Here is a 19,535-nt window from a genome sequence, read left to right as displayed (position 1 = left end):
CAGGGCTCAATGTAACATTTCAAAATCCAGTAGCACTTGGGTGGACTGTAAGAAAAATTTTTTGTATTATACCAATCTGCTTGAATTATATAAGGAGGTAAAACACAGACACACAGATACACACACACACACACACACACACACACACACAGAGTTAAATCTGTAACAGCATGGCCTAACAAGAGATAAAAACAGAGCAACAGCTTCATTGTGCTCTGGATTCTTCCTTGACTAAAATTGCAATTAAATAAATATTTGAGGGGGAAGTAGTTAATGACTTCAGACATTTAAGAATAAAAATCTTCACAATTTTAAGAAGTTTTGAGCTCAAAAATTATATGAATTGTACAAATGAATAAAATTTTCTAGTGATTTAGCAATCACATTAGAAAAAATTGCTTAAGATACCACAAGATAGTTATAATCATATACAAATTGTTTCCAAACAATGATACTCAAAGTAATAATATTACCTCTTTTGAATCTAATAATTTTTTTTGAGACAGGGTCTAGGTCTGTTGCCCAGGCTGGAATGCAATGGCACGATCATGGCTTACTGCAGCCTCAACTTCTTGGGCTCAAGCAGTCCTCCCACCTCAGCCCCCTGAGTAGCTGGGACTACATACGCATGCCATTACCCTCGGCTAACTTTTTAAATTTTTGTAGGGACAGAGTCTCACTATGTTGCCCAGGCTGGTCTCAAGCTTTTGGACTTAAGTGAACCTCCTACATCAGCATCCCAAAGTGCTGGGATTATAGGTGTGAGCCACTGTGCCCAGCCTAATGAGTTTTTCTGAGATGCAAAACTTTAACTTTTAGTCAAGTCACATTGGAAACCCACTGTAAACATGAGAATGTCTCTACTGGCCCATATCCTCTAAAATCCATCCAACTCTAATCACTACACAGGACAAAGACACCAAGGAACTCGTAAGAAATCTAAACCTCTGCCACCATCAGTCTCAAATATTTCCAGAGTTAAGAAGAGAGGTAACAGATTACAAGGAAGCCAGCCAAGCACACTGCTAATAATACCAAGCCACTCTGTTCATTTAGGGCGCAGAGGTCCAGGATTTAATGCAACAGAAAATCTACCTTCCTCAACAGGGAAGGTCAGGTTTCAGGTCCAGTACACCATGAGATACAAACAGTCCTCACAGCATAAATAGATGAGACAAGTGACTCTTTAACAGGATGCTTGTTTGCGATGATACCTAGGTGACTTTTATATTTAAATGAAAGAAGTTGAATAATATTAAGATATCTCTAGTAATTAAATTCTAAACAAAAATTTCCTATCATTCCCTCTTTTAAAAAAATAGATGGACTTAAAGAATATACTGACGCAAGCATAAAAAGAAAAAACTATTTTTATTTACAGCTAGTTATAAATCTATGCAACTGAAACAAAATACAGAAATAAATTATATACCAAAACTGATATAAATCTGATACATTCTCATGTGCAATCCCCAATATCTTTTTTTTGTTTTTACCCTATAGCCTCACTGCTCTGTTACTGATGTTATTTCTTTAAATGTTATACATGTGAATTTTAAAAAATAAATTTATAGTAAAATGTTGGCTTTATTTTTTCTTTTGGGTTTCCACTTAAGATTTCATTTAAAATAATGGGTCAAGGGCAAGATCTATTGCTAATGGATTATATGACCAAAGCTACTCTTTAGTTTTAAAAACTGAAAAAGAATACTAGTAAATTACTGCAATGTAAGTTAGTAACAATGCAACAGTAAGTAGAAAACTCACCTTGCAAAGGCAGGATCTTTACCCCAAATTCTTCAAGACATCCAACGGCTTGGATAAGATCTAGCTCCTCTTGAATGGCAGGGGGTCTGTCTGTTATCAGTTGTAAGCAGCACCTAGAAGAAATTAGATAAATTTTTAAAAAGAAGCAACGTATGTTTGCCCTTCTATATTCAACAACATGAGATCCAACACATATTTACCAAAAATCTACTACATCCCAGGAATTCATTCCGCTGGATGCCTTCTGTTATCTTAATCCTCACAGCAAGCCTGTGAGGTAGGCAAACATCATCATCTATCTGCCTTTTCAGGGAGCTAAAACTGAAGCTCACGGAAGTGAAGTAATTGCCTACAGTTGCATTCACAGTACAAAATGGCATCATGGTAGGAAGCATCATAACTCTGTGTTTAGTGCTGTTTTTACTGTTGAATGCAAACGTAATGATTATATTACAAAAATTTTTTTAAAGGATAAAGCTCAGATAATTTCCAGTTTCCCTTCTAAGAAAAACAGAAATGTCTTGATTTAGTCATAATTTGGTCTCTCAAAAGAAACAAGAAATGACTTAGGAAACTGCACAGAGAACATGCTTCTGATCAAAAAGGAGGAATCTGTTGGTAATATACGGTTCTGAGATGAACTACAGAAGAAAGTGATTTGCTAAGCTAAGAATGTGGGATTCCCATGGAGTATTTTAAGTAAGTTTTTGTTTAAATTCAAAGAAACTGCATTTAATAAAAGTTTCATTTAATGAATAAACTCATTCTCTAAAGGTGTTTAGAGGAACATTGGAATGTAAGACTAGAAAGATAGATCAGACGGTAAAGGGCTCATGAATGCTAGAATCACAGATCATGAGATGCAGGCATCTAAGCCCCAGCATGGCATTCACATGACTGAGTGACAGATACAGGCCTAGCCTACTCTTGTAAAACTGGAGGATTTAAATCAATTGTGCACTCACATCTACTGTTGATTCAAGTGTGAAAGGTCTATAACATCTTTGTGGTTTCTATCAAAACTGTAAATGCACTTTTTTACATTTTTTTCCTCTAGATCCGGGAATTACAAATTCTAAATTACAAATAAATTCTCAAAATTTATATTACAGATAGGCTCACATGTGCTCAAAGACATATAATGATTGATGCTCACTACCAGATTGTTTTTAAAATGAAAGAAAGCATACCGAATCAGGAACAAATTAAATAAATCATATAATGGAATATTCTACAACCATCAAAAAGGAATAAAATAGATCTGTCTGTACTCACATGAAAAACCTTCAATACAGAATATGAGTGAAAAATAAAACAGGGCACAGAAACGTATGCATAATAGTAAGAATTTATTCATGACTTAAGAAAGAAGAGGTAACATTTGATAAAAAGTTTTGGAAGGATATATAAGAAATCAATATTTAAAAATGACTGAAGGATAAAGTTAGGAGAACTAGAATGAGGAGGGAGACTTATTGTCAATACATACATCCTTTTTGTATTGTTTGGATATCTATTGCTTCCTCAACAATTTATTTACAAAGAGTTTATAAATAACTGTTTAATCAGTAAGAATGTATGGGCTATTTCCTGTATTCAATATAGCTGTGAACACTGAAATGCATCCAGGCTCACAGGTCACAATCAGTTTGGTACCACATTATACACACAGGGCATGTTTGTGAAATGAAGGTGTGTCCTTGTGGGAGAGAAAGAGATGCAATGAAGGGGAAATATAGATGGACCAGCTTTTTAAATGATCTCTGGGAAACACCTGCCAAAAAGATTGAAGTGAAATACAATTCCCAGTTTCAAAGGCTATTCTATTTGGTATTTTCATCATTTGAAATAAAAATAGAATCGCTTAGGAGAAAAGAAAGAGCTAACTGCTTTAAACAACTTTGTCAAGTTCAATAACATGGTTTGTGAAAACATAATTCCTTCTGAGATAAGATATCACTGGTGGGGGTGTGGAAATGGGGGGGACTCGGTGGAGGAGTTACTTTTAAGCTTTGCTGGGTCTGAAATAACTATTAGTCATCTGGGGGGGAATCAATCTCTCCAATATATCCTTCTTGTATTGTTTAAATATTTATTGCTTCCTCAATAAAATGCTAATTAATAAATAATACCTTAATCAGTAAGAATGTATGGGTTATTTTCTACATTTAACATAACTGTAAACACTGAAATACACCCAGGCTCACAGGTTGCAATCAGTGCGGTGCCACGTTACACACATACGGCATGTTTGTAAAATGAAGGTGTTCCAATTGCCACCATAATCAAAATATCAAAATAAATTCCAAATAAAGATAAAACTGAAATGTAAAAAATACAACTATCAAAGCACTAAAAAGTATGAAAAACTGTCTTAATAGTCTTGGGAATTAAAGATCTTTCAAAGGATGACAGAAAAGACAGAAATTGTAAAAGAATCACAATTTTAAAAGAATTCTGAATAGCAATTGGAAAGATAAATCATATATAATATAAACTTGGCAATGTAGTAAAATATTTGAAATAGGCATAGGGCAAACGTTCCTTATGCTCCAAAATAAGCTCATAAGAATCAATAGTAAAAAGATGAACACCCCAAAAGAAAAATAATTAAGGATAGAAACAAGTTTCAAATGAAAAAGTGCAAATGAAGCTGTTCAACAGGCAAACACTGGAAAGACTGAAAATTAATTTAGAGAAGGGGCCCTTTAGTGCCTTAGGTAATGGAAAATAAACTGGTGCCATTTGATAACAAACAACAAAATTTTGCATGTGCTTATCCTTTGATCCAGCAATTCCTCTTTGCGTTATCCATCTACAACAGGCATAGTTCTAACCACTTTACATACTCAGTTAATATTACAATAGCCCTATGATATAATCCTACTATTATCCACATTTTACAGGTGAAGAACCTGAGGTCCTGATGACTGGCCCAATGTCACAGGGCTGTTAGCTGGAAAAAAGCAGATTTGCACATAGACATCTGGCTGGAGAAACTGCTGCGTTCTTAACCTCTATACTCTGCTGCTTCTTGGACAATGAAAAGGTATATTAAATGCAGTCAGAAAAGAACTAAACAAATCTAGCACAGCCACTCGACACAATGCTGTAAAGCATATGAAAATGCTGCAGATCTGTATATACCAGCTTCATAAACAACTGAAAAAAGTGTGTAATAAAAAGAAATGTATAGTATTATCTCATTTTTGTAAAACTATACACAGGTATAATGTGCAAAATAGTGGGCAAATGATTGGGCTCAAAAATCTCATTACTTTGTTTAAATAGTGAGTGGATAATTCCTATCAAATAAAATGTATAATCTCTTACAGACTGTTGACCAGAAAATCTGAGAAAACAGGATAAACTTAGGATGTACAGTGTTGCAAAAGAAGACACAGTAAGAATAACAAATAAGTAAATAATTTGCTAGAGACCATAGCCACCTTATTACTGAAGAGATTCTACCTTTCTTCAGTTTATTTGATCAAGAAACAAAAACCGAGAGATTACATGACAAACTCAGGGGTTCAGAAAAATTGTCAGTTGCCTTGAGGAGGAAAAAATAAATTAAAAAGTATGTCTCTAGAAATGAAAGAGGATCAACACAGCTCTGAGTAAGAAAAGCAGAGCAGAGTCTAGAAAGGGGATCTCAGACAAAGAGAAACAAAACAGACTCAGATGTCCAGGGTACAAATGGAAGGAGAAATACGTATTAGAGGAACTAGACACGGCAAATGAGAGTTGGAAAATGACCAGTGGCAAGAACAGCAGCGTATCACTCAGAAGGCAGGGGACAGAGGACATAATACAATTGAAGATGTGCCTCGACTTACAATGTGGTTATGTCCCAATAAACCCACTGCAAGTTGAAAATATCATAAATTCAAAATGCATATTTAATACACCTAACCTAACAAACATCATAGCTTAGTTAAGCCTACCTTAAAAGTGCTAAGAACACTTCCATTCGCCTACAGCTTGGCTAGGCTTTTAATCATCGAACACAAAGACTATTTTATAGGAAAGTGTTGAATTTCTCATGTAATTTACTGAATACTGAACTGAAAGTGAAAAACACAATGGTTGTATGAGTACTCAAAGTACTGTTTCTACTGAATGCATATCACATTTACACTATCATAAAGTTGAAAAATTGGAAGTTGAACCGTCTTAAGTTGGGGACCGTTTGTAAATTGCTTTTCTGAAATGTTGAACAAGGAAAATTATCTTTTTTAAGCTTTTAAGATTCATTAACACAGAGGTGATACGTATTTTATTCCTTGATCTGTATTTATTAGGCTCTTTTAATTTTATTTTAAAAACTTTATAAAAAGCAACCTTAAATCCTGAATCAAGTCTTCTAAAAAAATCACCGCAATTGTGTATACCTAATTATGAGAACTCAGATCATGAACACACCTTACTAGTGTTAAATAAGAGGAGTGGGCTAAAATCGGAGTACAATGGGGACAAGAGAGGAACTGAATTTATAGTCGAGAAATTTCAGCCAGGAAGCGACTTCTAAGCTTTATCATCTAATCAGGTCCCTTGTCTCTCTTTTTTTTTCCCTAAAGATTTATGCCCTGGCATTTAGGTCCCTTAGGTCTCTTGTCTCTAAACAAAGTGAAAGCTACATGAATGAGACAGACATCACCTATGCATGCTGAAAATTTTCAGAACTTGAATTTATAGGCTATCACATGAATCTCTTCCAACAGAAGAGAAATACACAGGCTTATAGATAATCAGCAAAAATGACCATGAGAAAGCGTGCTGGAGAAAAAGGTTTAAGCTGATGGACATTCATAACATTGTTTTCTTTTTATATTCAAGCAAAAAATAACTGTGCCCCATATAGTGTAGTCAATCTGTACCTGTGATATTATATTTTGTAAAGAAAGAATAACAACACAGTTTGTACATTCTGACTTTCCCCCTCCATCTGAGGGAAGAATATGGAGTTACTCTACCTGGCGAGATCCATGCAGCTATCAGTGAGGTTGGTAGAAGAATTGAAGTACTCTCTGCTGGCAGCCAAAACCAAGTCAATACTCTTTTCATAACTGACCCTGTAGTGGGGTTTCCCTTTATGGGCTATACCACCTGGGGGATTTTCTGAACAAGCACTGCAGTGCATCATCTGTCCAGCCAGGTGGATGTTTTCAAGGCGACTAGAGCACAGAAGGCTTTCTGTAAATATCTGGAAAAAAGGAGAAACTGGAATTAGCTATAAAAAGGGAAGATTCAATTCTCAATGAAATGAAGGCTCTGAAATCCAAATGAAATAAATTAAAAAACACATCCATCCTAGAGGTGGTGGCTGCACAGCATTGTAAATGACAATGAACTGTATACTTTGAAATGGTTAATTTTACATTCTGTGAATTTCCCCTCAATTAAAAAAAGTCAATCTTTTAGAAAGAATAATTTCATTGACTAAACCAAAATTAAGCATAATAATGTATTACAATAAATACTTAGGTCAACTATCTAAAATTGATATTCATTAAAAACAGGATTAGACATACTATCCCACTCTCAACAGGGCCCATTTTGCTTAAAACTATTTTTAACCATTTCTATTTTTTCTCTTTTTCCTAATTTTAATTTTCATTTTTGATATGGGTTCTTGCTATGTTGCCCATAGGCTGGTCTCAAACTCTTGAGCTCAAGCAATCCTCTCACCTTGGCTTCCCAAAGTGTTGGGATTAAAGGCATGAGCCACTGCACCTGGCCCCATTTTAATTTCTTAAAAGAAAAATCTTTGAATATAATACAGCTTGAAGCATCTGAATTGTCTTATGAACCAGTCATGCCACAAATGCTATACTTACAAGCAGTCATTAAAATTAAAATATATTATAATGTTGAGTTTTTAAAATAATGTACATATTAAAAATTATTTAAATAAAACGAGATACTGAAGATATTCATAAAAATATCATGTACTCTACTAGGCAACTAACAACATCAATTAATACAAAATTACTTCTATAATTGAGATTGTTTATATAAACAAAGCAATCCTTTTAAACGTACACTAACAACGTTACATATAATTAGTCTAAGAACTTCCCCAAAAATGTACTTCCCTGTCACTCTATAGTTGGATGAGGATAGCACAGAAATCAGAGATTTTTAAAAAGTAACATTTAATGGAGAAGCAAGAGTTTCAATATAATTAAGAAGACCATCCAATCTTCACAGGATGCCCTTATTTTCACCTCTTTGTGTCTAGGCTTCCTGCAGAAGGCATTTTTAGACAAGTCTTTGCTAAGATGTCTGATAAGGATAAAAACACTATATCTAAGAGGGATCCGCTATAAAATAGATACTGTGACAGAAAGCAAACTATTAAAGAGCAACCCTAATCACTTATATCTGACAGATAAAAATGGCTTACAATATGTCTAATCCAGATGACTTATATGTCATAGTTTCTCCATATTTCTCTGGTCTACTCAAGTAAGCCGTAAAGAGTCAATGTCCAATACTGAAAAATATATTTGCCCTAAAACTTGGAACAGTTTGCTAAAATGAACAACATAGATTTCTGTTCTACAGGCTATATATAAATCTTTATCTAACATTTTCAAAATTATGCCACTAGAACTTTCAAATTATTTTCCAAGGACAGCAAAATCTAACAACCAAGTCACTAAGACAACATAGCATATTTTAAATTATATTTAAAATTTGAAGTCTGTCAAATCTTTATTACTGTCTCCTACAGCCTTTTCAAAACTGTTATAATATGCTTTCAAATGTTTTCTCCACAAGGGCGACCCATGGACAGAAGTCATTAAAATACCAAAGCCTAATAAAAAGGTGTTAAAATATTTTTAAAATGTAATATAATGAGTTGTTTTGATGGATTACTCCACACAGAAAATAATTCAAATGTAATATACTTACTGCCAATTTTGCAATCAGAATCAGAAACAGGAATGAATCAAAATAATGCCACTCCAATGTAAAAACACTACCTCAAACATACTAGTGACAGTTGGGTTTTAAATCTCATGTGCATACAAATTATGTTCTAATGAAGTTGGTTTCAGGTTTTGCTTTAGATGTAAAAGGGGAAGACACTGGCAGTTGTATGTGGTCAGAGACTGTAATCTCTGTAGAAACATTAGTTATTCATGCATTTAAAAACTTGAAATTCAAATATAAAACCATTCATTTCTCAACAGTCTACATTAGCACTCTTTTGTTAAAATCGCCCTGAATTTAAAAACTAAACAATTTCACAAAGCAGAGACCTATTTTTACAATTCTAATTTCATCAATGGGTTATGCTTTGCAGTATAAGAGCAAAGCAACACAAGAAATACTCTTTATGATTTTGTGTCTGGCTTATTTAACGAGAAAATTCAAATTTAAAAAACTTGTTTTAGATTGCATCTTACTAAAAATGAGTTAGGTCATTTTTTCCACACAAATGGAAATATATATATTGGTAAACTGCCTCTGACTTGGAGATTTCACACATATAAAATGGAAATATAAATACTGGTAATCTGCCTCTGACTTGGCGATTGGACACACACACACACACACACACACACACACACACACACACGTGTATATATCTCTTCCAAATTAATGAGTAAATCCTCCTGGATTATATTCCCAGTCAACTGACAACCATTTCTTACGTATCCTTTATATTCCATATGTTATAAAACACATTAGGGAATATGAGAGTGCACATGATATAATAATGTCTGTCTAGGAGCTGATGGCCAAATGGAAGAAATCCACAAATAAACAAATAACTACATTTTAAAGAAAGACTATAGTAGAGGCAACTTATGAGGAAGGACAAAGGAAGGTATCCTAGAAAACATAATTAGTGAGCTGAGTTCTGAACTTTTATTTGGAGTTTTCTAAGTAAAGGAAAGAGGAATATATTCCAGGCCAAGGGAACAATGTGTGCAAAGTGATGGAAACATGAAACAGCAGGGTGGACGGAAGAACTGATGACAGGCTTGATGGTGCTACTGCAACATAGGGTACATGATGGACAGTGACAAAAGTGGAAGGGGTAAGGGAGCTGGCATCTTCTGTAGCTTTCTATGTCATGCTAAGGAGTAGAGCTACTTTTTGATTATTGATATGGAACAACAACACATTTTTAGAAGGGGTGTGTCATGAAAAGATTTGATGAAGCACTAGTTAGTTATTGGCTATTATTAAATAATATTACTTCCAGGGTAGCATATGGTCATCATTCTTGCAGTCAATAAACCATAACAATCAAAACTGTTGAATTAAAAAAAAAATCGTGTATGGTTCTAGAGTTACCTCATAGCAGGCATCAGAATCTAGACATGTGTATACATTCTGCTGCATAGTTAACATGTCTTGCAGCAACGTTCTCCAATGAGACTCACTGACAGGGGGCTGCCTGGAACAACACATAAAAAAGAGAAGGAAGAGGAAAAGAAAACAATTAATAAAACTCTTTCTTCAAATGGTCAAAAGTTAAAAACAAAAACAAAAAAACCACTCTACATACCACATCAGCTCTCAAATGATCAAAAGGAATATATCTCCTTTAAATTGACAGGAAAACACTTGGATTAAACATAGAGGGGAAAGCTGGGCAGCTATGCTTCAATGCTAGAGACGGTGACAGAGCAGCCTGTCATAGCCTGCGCAGACACACGCTGGAATGGAATTGAATGGTAATTACGGTAAAGGTAAAGAAGCTGTGTTTCTAAGGTAAAATGAACCATTGCAAGATAAAGCAGCTATGATACAGCAGAAAAAGCACTTGATGACAGAGGTTGGCTTCAAATTCCATCTTCATCACTCAGCAATCCCTGTCAAGAGGTCTTCTGGACCTCAACTGAACATTCCATCCACAGGACAACCGCAGGCCGCATCTGCCATCAGCCTGGGGGACAAGAACCGCGGCTCACCAGCAGGGCAGCATCAGTTGCTTCTTAGTGAGAGTACTGGCAGCAGTCCACAAAGCAACTCACAGGGCACTCCAGGAGTTCTCTTCTCAGGTGACTGCCCCAGTACAAGGAGCCAGACCCTCAGAGAGTAGTTGTTGGCGTTGCTGTGTCCGGCTTAGGAAGAAGCTACATGTCATGAAAGAGCCAACATCTCTTGCAACACACTCAGGAAAGCCCAAAGCATAAAGCCTCTGTCAGGTATTTCTACTTCATTTACAGGTCCTCCAGGCCAGAGGCAATTTATCAATCAGGGATCTGTTTTAGCTAAGTAGTGAGGCCTCTATAATCTAGTTGATTAAAAACCACTTTACATTGATTTCCAGAGTTACAGAGCTAGGGAATTAATGGTCAGATTCTCCTACAGCAGGGGAAAGGGTTCTGTTCCCAAATTCAAACAAAGTCACAAATTAGTTGTATGATTGTGAGCAAGTCATTTAATATTCCTGACTTTCACTTTCCTCACTGAAAGCCCCCATCAGTGACAAGCAATAAATGAGATTAATTTTGACAAAACACAGGCATTGAAGCAAGGTGCTCCTAAATATAAGAATAAGCTAAATTATCCATGAATTTGAATAAATTTTCTAATCTCTCTGAACTTTAGATTCCCTTTTTGTACAGCATAAACATTAACTTATACCAAAATATATGAAAAGACCCCCCCTATTTTTCTGGTATGTAATAAACATTCAACAAATGTGAATGAATGAATCTGAAGTTACAAATACATCTCGGTTTTTTATTTTTTAAATCACGTATATGATTCTAATATTGATTCAAGTAGGAGAGACAATATGCTGTAATTCTCTCTGCCTCTCTCCAAAGTTCATCTTAGTTAAATATACATGAGTTTGAAATCATCATTTATGTTTACTTTCTAGTCTTGACATTCTACATAATCATGAATATCATTATTCAGGAAGAGCAGGTTTTTGTTTTAAGTTGGTTAAATACCAACTAGATGATGTTTCTTTTTCATGCACCTTTTTATTTTTGATCTTTCACAATGCCTTTAAAAATCATCACTATGCATTAAAAACAGGGCAGATAGATTGTATGTGTTTAACAGTTATTGCTAAAAAGTATATATTTGGGATAATTACAGCCAAAAATATAGTCTTTAAAATTTTTTCTCCTATAATTTTTAATAAGCACATGCTTCATTTGCCAATGCATTTTATATTTATTATACGAAAGGAAGAATTACTCTTGTTCCATATGCAATTAGGCATATGAGAACACTTTTTTTCTTCCAGCAGACAAACACACAAAACAAAATGATATATTTCAAGTATTTCAGGACAATCCATGAAATGTTTCCATTTGTCTGACCTGGGTATGTGAACTCTTTAGGCTTCAAAAAAACTGGAGCGCTCTTTCAGATTTCTTACAGGCAGAGAAGTAGCAGAATGATGGATGAAGTGAGTGTCCATCTTGCACACACTTGATAAAATCAGACCTAGGCATTGTCTAGCTAAATTCAATTTCTTACAGCCCAGCTGTTCTTCTGGAAGCCATCTACACTGGGGCAGATGGTACTAATATTTTCTCACACATGGCTAGCCGTAAGTAAAGGTTCTAATAAAAATAAACTCATTATGCATTATTTGCAATGGCCTTTTAAAGAATATATTCAGTAAATAAGAATCAAGAGTAGAACTTGAAGAAAGTAACCAAGAGTTTTTGCAAATTAACAGACAGATCCCTGAACACAAATGCATTAGTTGCAGCTTTGGAATAGATGTGGATTTCCCAGGGATAAATAGTGTACCTCAAGTTAGTAAAACTTGCATTTGTGACAGATATGCTGACATCTGCCACCCTTTAGAATATGTATAAGAATATTCTGTGGGTATTGAAGGCCAAGCCATAGAAGTATGCATAAAATAATTAAGATTCATTTCAAGTCAACTATTATGAAAACAGGCATCATATTCTCTTATATATTCACAGTAAATAGATTACCATGGGTAGAAATTAACTTCAGGGACTCTGTAAGTATTTAGGGAACTAATTTGGGGGTAGGGGAGGTGGGTTGGTAGGTAATCTAGCAGCAATTACAATGCTTTCCTGCTGAAAAGTAGATGCTAGAGTAAAATCAGCATGATCTTGGAAATATTGGCCATCCATTTGTAGCTATAAAGAAATCTTAAGGCATTTAAATAGTCAAAGTTATCTAAATTGCCAGAGAGGGCCACTGACATGTAAGTTCCTAACTGAGGTGTTGTATGGTGGCTATAGCACTTGCACTGGAGAAATTACGATCTAGAAGGGAACTTAAGGCACATATGTTAATGACTGTAGTATAGTTGCAGTGTAACACCATATAGCTGCAACAGACAGTAAGAGAGGTAGATACAAAATGCTAGGGAATTTCTAGGAAGGAGAATTCAATTAAGCTTGGAGGAGTCAAACAAGGTCTCCTGGAAGATGTGTTGGAGCCAGCTCTTAAAAGATAGAAAGGAATATACAATAGTGTGTTTTTACTGCTGGGTTTTATTTTTACTTTGATAGTCGGGTTAAACTGAATCTCTAAATCCTAAAGTTTAGGTAAACAAAATATGTTTTAAAAGTTCTTGAAAAGTTGCCTTTGCTTAATTCTACTCCTTCAGGATTAGTGCTTGGGGTGGCTTTTTTCCCCAGTCTTCTTTACATTTTTACGTAATCTCTCTACAGATCTGGAATTTAACCTTCCCATACACACATGGGGATCATTCTCAAATCCGTAACTCCAGTTCGGACTTCTCTGCTGATCTTCATGTCCATCTTCACAGCAGCATCTCCACCTACTGTCCAGCAAGCACCTCCAAGTCATACTTACCCTTTATTCTATGCATAAACTAAATGACTAATAGGTCAAAAAGTTATCAGTTACTTTATGGACCATTTGGATATCATCTAATGAAATGTCTTTCAACTCTGTTGCCAATTTTTCTTTTCTTTTTTTAAATATACATTTGACATACTACGTTGTCAATTTTTCTACAGAGTAATCTGTTAGTTCTCTCATGGCCTTCATAGCCTTTATAAATATTCTCTTCATATTAATTAAGTATATCCCCCTCTGGACCAGGGAGGTACTATATCTTTTTCTTTGTAAGCCAGACATCAAGCATAATACAGACATAAATTATGTCAAAATCCATAATAAAATATTCATTAAATAATGTAAATAAACAATTCCATAAATAAGTGCACAATTATAAAGTATGAATATTAATTGTTCAGTTTTCCTGTCTCTGTTGTAACTGGCTCTAAATGAACTTCCAAAGAACTTAGCAAAATTTCTAATTTCATTAGATGTGCTACTTTAAATGATGACAATATAGAAAGAGACAAAATGAAACAAAGTTTTTCCAGATTTTTAAAATCTGTCATTATCTTTTCACTCACTTATTCTCACTTATTCCTTTGAAATGAGTAGCTAAAAACTATCAGTGCTTTAAGCAACACATACTAAAAAATAAGTAAGTCATTCACTCACAATTTTTTTTCTTTTAGGACAGTGTCTCACTCTGTTGCCCAGGCTGGAGTGCAGTGGCAAGATTTCGGCTCAATGCAACCTCCACCTCCTGGGCTCAAGCAATTCTCTAGCCTCAGGCTCCCAAGTAGCTGGGACTACAGACATAAGCAACCACGCGCAGCTAATATTTGTTTGTTTGTTATAAAAACAGGGTTTTGCCATGTTGCCTGGGCTGGTCTTGAACTCCTAAACTCAAAGTGATCTGCCCACCTCTGCCTCCCAAAGTGCTGGGATTACAGGCATGAGCCGCTGTGCTTGGCCCATTCACCAAATTTTTATTAAGCAACACATTAAATATTTTCTGAGCATCAACTATGTACCTGTCATAATGTTTGTATCAAAGATTCTATACTTGTGCAACTCTCAAATGAATATATACATTAGCTGGAATTTTTATTAGGAATGCAGGAAAAAAACAGAGGAGTGAGAAGAATTGACATCTTTCCACTACTGACTCTTCCAATCTATAAACATGATGTATTCCTCCATTTCTTTAGATCTTTAAGAGATCTCAACAATGTTTCATAATTTTCATATAGATACTTTTGCATATCTCATGTTAGATTTATTCTTAGGTATTTAATGTTTTGATACTATCATAAAGTTTTCCACTTCATTAGTCCTGCACATCTCATGTTAGATTTACTTAGGTATTTAATGTTTTGATACCCTTATAACATTTTCCACTTCAACAGTCATGTAAGAAATGCATATTTTAAAAAGACAATGAAATGCCACTATATACCCATCTAAATGGGTAAAATGAGAGAAAAAAAAATCAGTATCCAGTACTTGTGATGTAGTGGAGTGACAGTAACTCTTACATATTGCTGAGAGAAATATACACAGTACCATTTTGAAAAACTGTTTGGCAGACTCTCCTAAAGTTGAACTCAGGTATATCCTATGACTCACCAGTTCCACTCCTAGGTAGATATTCAAGTGAAGGACAGAAATATGTACACCAGAAGACAGATAAGTACAAATTTATTCATAGCAGTAGCATTAATTATAGCAGAAAATGAGAAACAATTCAAATGTCCATCAACAGAGAATGTATAAATAATGTGTTATATTCACAAAATGGAATACTTTGCAACACTGAGAATGAACAAACTAAGGTTATACCAACAATACAAAGGAATCTCACAAACATAATGTCAAGAGAAAGAAGCTACATACAAATGTATATACTATATAATTCCATTTATATAAAGTAAAAAAAAAAATAAGGCAAAGTTAATCTATAGTGTTTTAGTGTTTTGAAGGGGGTAACTTATAGCACAAACAATCCATATACATACACTCAGTTCTCACTGCTGTGAGCTTTTCATACACATGGATAGCATCCTACTTTAGCAACCAGACTTCTGTCTGAGGACTTCCACTGCCAAAAGGCATGCTTAGTTATGCTGGAAGTGTAAGGGAGTTAACACTCATCAGACCAGTCCTCCTCAAACAATGATAGCCACAAGAGGGTAGCTGAGTAATCCTCCAACTCCCAGATGACCCCAGCAATACTGAGCCCTAGTCCACAGTGGAAAACCTCCTTATGTAATACAACCAGTATTGGCTCCCTTTTCTTCCCTGTATCAGTTCCCCATTCTCCTACTGATGCTAGGCTAGAATTACCTTCCAAACAACTTACACTCTAATCTTAGCCTCAGGGAAGCCCACATTGACAGAAGAATAATGCACTATTTCTTCACTTAATTGCTGTCTACATGGGTTTGGTATGATCATTTTGTAAAAATGTAAGAAGCAGTAAACATCTTTTTTTATAAAAAAGAGTTGATGGTATACTGTGGAGTTAGACCCAGAATCCAAGTCATCTGACTCCCGAGTCAAGATAATTTCCTAATATGACTTCCTTACAGGAATTTAGAAGACATGAAAGACATAGATCAAGGGGGACTTCTAAAGGGATGTTCACATTCAGAAAAGATTAAGCAAAAGGAAATCAATTAAATCTCCAGCCTAAAACAAGTAAAAGTACGCAAAAATAGTGGACATCCGGCAATAAAAGACAGTGATCCCTGAGAGATAAAACCAAGTCTTTTTTGTTGTTGCTGTTTGAGACAAGGTCTCACTCTGTCACCCAGACTGGAGTGCAGTGGCACGGTCATGGCTCACTGCTGAGATGACATGTGGTCTGGAATCTTTCTCAAGACTACCCCAGTTTACTGCCTTGAGAAAGATTCCAGAGCACAGCACAAGAAAGGAAAAATCTAAGCAGACTTGTGGACTCCCTGCATTGAGAAGACAGAACTGAAATTCCAGAGAAACCAAAACACACAGAGCACATGCAGGACGAAGTGCCAGGGAGGACACAGCAGAACTGGAAGAAATTCCCAAGATGTGCGAAGGGTCCCCGCAAATATTCAGCCAAGTAGAAGCCATAAATGCCTGCGGTAAAACTGCCCGAGGCTAGGCAAAGAGAACATAATGTCAAACTCACACCCGCTGGAAAACCTCAGGACACACGGGCATTAAGCAGAGTCTCAGCTCAGTTATAGGGAATAATTAGCCCTAGAAGGAGCTCTTCCTCCACCTTAACTGCAAGAAGCAAAAGGATTAAACTGTTGGCAAGTAAATTAACCATGTCCCAGAAAAAAAGTACAAGAAGATTTACAGTAAGTGAAATAAATGAGACATAGAAAGAAAACTATTGCATGTTTTCACTTATATGTGAAATAAAAAAAATCAAGTATAAAGAAAGACACCAAAACAGTGGTTACCATGAAGGGTTGGATGGGACAAATAAGGAGATGCAGATTAAAGGATACAAAGTAGCAGACAGGTAGATGAACAAGCCTAGAGGTCTAGTATACATGAGAACTATAGGTAATAAAATTGTCCTGTACATGAGATCATGCTAAAAGAGTAGATTTTAGCTACTCCTGCCACAAAAACAAACAAAATAAAATAGATAACTATGTGAGATGATGAATGTTAATTTGTTTCACCATAGTAACCTTTTTACTATTTATATGTATCCCATCACATCATGCTGTATATTTTAAATATATAAAATAAAACAACTTTTTAAAAAGTTATAAAAATACAAAAATATAGCAAACAAGAAGGAAAAATTCATAATGTCTAGTATTCAATAAAATTATTTTGCGACCAGGAGCGGTGGCTCATGCCTGTAATCCCAGCACTTTGGGAGGCCGAGGCAGGCGAATCACGAGATCAGGAGTTTGAGACCAGCCTGACCAACATGGTGAAACCCCGTCTCTACAAAAAATACAAAAATTAGCTGGGCATGGAGGACGCCTGTAATCCCAGCTACTCGGGAGGCTGAAGCAGGAGAATCCCTTGAAGCCAGGAGGTGGAGGTTGCAGTGAGCCAAGATCACACCACTGCACCCTAGCCTGGGCGACAAGAGAGAGACTCCGTCTCAAAAAAAAAAAAAAAAAAAAAAAAAAATTATTTTACATTGGAAAACATGAAAAATATGACAGATAATGAGGAAAAAATTATTGAAAACCTACCCAGATATTAGATGGGTATCACAGATGTTAGATGTTTTTAAAAAGAAGAGAAATGTCAGAAAAAGCTGGTGTTAGAAAAACAGACAAGAATGTTTCAAAATGTATTATAACTGTTTAACATATGTTCAAAAAGTTAATGAGGCATGAAAGTTTAATAAAAACCAAAATTGAACTCTTAGAGATTTAAAAAAAAACTCTTAATGAAAAATACAATGAATGTACAAATTGAGACATTAGAGAAAAAAATATGTAGTGGACTTTAAAGAACAGTGATAGAAATTCACCAAAATGAAACCCAAATACCTAAGAATATTAAAACAAACAAGTAACACAGTATTGATGAGCTGTGGGGCAACCTGAAAGGTCCTAATAAATGTATAATTGGAGTCCTGAAAGGAGAGGAGCAGAAGATAAAGGAGAAGAAATATGCAAAAATTTTCCAAGTTGGATGGAAACTATAAACCCAAAGATCCAAGATCCAAGATGTTTTATGAAGAAAACTATACCATGAAATTAAATTTGAAACTGATGTCAAAAAGAGAAATTCACAACAGCAATTTAAAAAATATGAGAAACACATCAGAAACAGATTAAGTCTGACAGCAGGTTTCTCATTGGAAAAAAAATGCATGCTAGGAGACAGTGGAGCAATTTCTGTACCGTAGCATACTTAAAAAAAACTGTCAAATTTGAAGTGTATACCAAGTGACTATATCCTTCAGAGAAAAATGTGAAATAAAGACTTTTTTAAGCAAACAAAGATGAACAAATGAATCACTGGCATCCTAGCACTACAAAAAAAAAAAAAAATTAAAAGAAGCCTTCTAGACAAACAGAAAATAAAACCAGACGGAAACACAGGTCTACATAAAGAATTAAAACTGCCAGAAATGGTAACTACATGGATAAATACACGACACATTTTGCACATTATTTACATCACTTTAAAAAATAGTTTACTGCTTGCAAATAATAATTACAATGCAAAGTGAGGTTTTTAACATACATAAAAGTAAATTATATGATGACAAAAAAAAAAAAGCTTGGAGAAGAGAAAGTATCTTGCTACAAACTCATATTGTAGAGGTAAAGAAACAATATCACAGGAAGATGTACCTTCCTGTGATAGTGCAATCTTTTATATAGGAAATCCCATGAAGTCTGCAAAGAAAAACTACTAGAGCTAATAAGTAAGCCCAGAAAAGTTAGAGGACATAAGATCAATATATCAAAGAATCAACTATATTTCTACACACTAGGAAGGAACAATCTGAAAATGAAATTAAGAAAGCAATTCCCTCTACAATAGGACCAAAAAAGAATAAAATACTTAAGAATAATTTAACAAAATAAATGCAAGAATAGTACACTAAAAACTAAAAGATCATTTAAAGAAATTAAAGAAGAACTAAGTAAAGGGAAAGACATCCTGTGTTCATGGATTGGAAGACTTAATATTGATTTAGGATAGCAACGTTCTCCAAACTGACCTACAGATTTGATGCAATCCTTATCAAAATTCCAAATGAAGAAATTGGTAAGCTTATTCCAAAATGCATATGAAACTGCAAAGGCCCTATAATAAACAAAACAACTTTGGTGAAAAAAAACAAAGCTGGGAGACTGTTATCTAATATCAATATTTAATGCAAATCTGCAATAATTAACACAGTATGGTATTGGAAGAAAGAAATAAATGGATCAATGGAACAAAATAATCAAAAATTAAGCCCCCATTTACACAGACAACAGATTTCAAAAAAATTGCAAAGG

The 19,535-nt window shown here is 34.9% G+C and overlaps 1 protein-coding gene across 3 annotated transcripts in view; it reads right to left on the bottom strand.

Annotated features, from left to right (window-relative positions):
• The window catches only part of NBAS (NBAS subunit of NRZ tethering complex), a 394,766-nt gene that overhangs the window by 205,089 nt on the left and 170,142 nt on the right, over positions 1–19,535 (bottom strand). For all 3 annotated transcript variants that reach the window (XM_050754036.1, XM_050754037.1, XM_050754038.1), the window contains 3 exons: positions 10,084–10,186; positions 6,744–6,973; positions 1,768–1,880 (listed from right to left, as the gene is read on the bottom strand). In XM_050754036.1, the coding sequence (XP_050609993.1) occupies positions 1,768–1,880; positions 6,744–6,973; positions 10,084–10,186 (446 nt within the window). The remainder of the gene's footprint in view (positions 1–1,767; positions 1,881–6,743; positions 6,974–10,083; positions 10,187–19,535) is intronic.

The sequence above is a fragment of the Macaca thibetana genome, chromosome 13, assembly GCF_024542745.1.
Source record: "Macaca thibetana thibetana isolate TM-01 chromosome 13, ASM2454274v1, whole genome shotgun sequence".
Taxonomy (NCBI): Eukaryota; Metazoa; Chordata; class Mammalia; order Primates; family Cercopithecidae; genus Macaca; species Macaca thibetana.
Note: the sequence above shows the minus strand (reverse complement) of the source record. Positions and strands in the feature narration are given on the sequence as shown.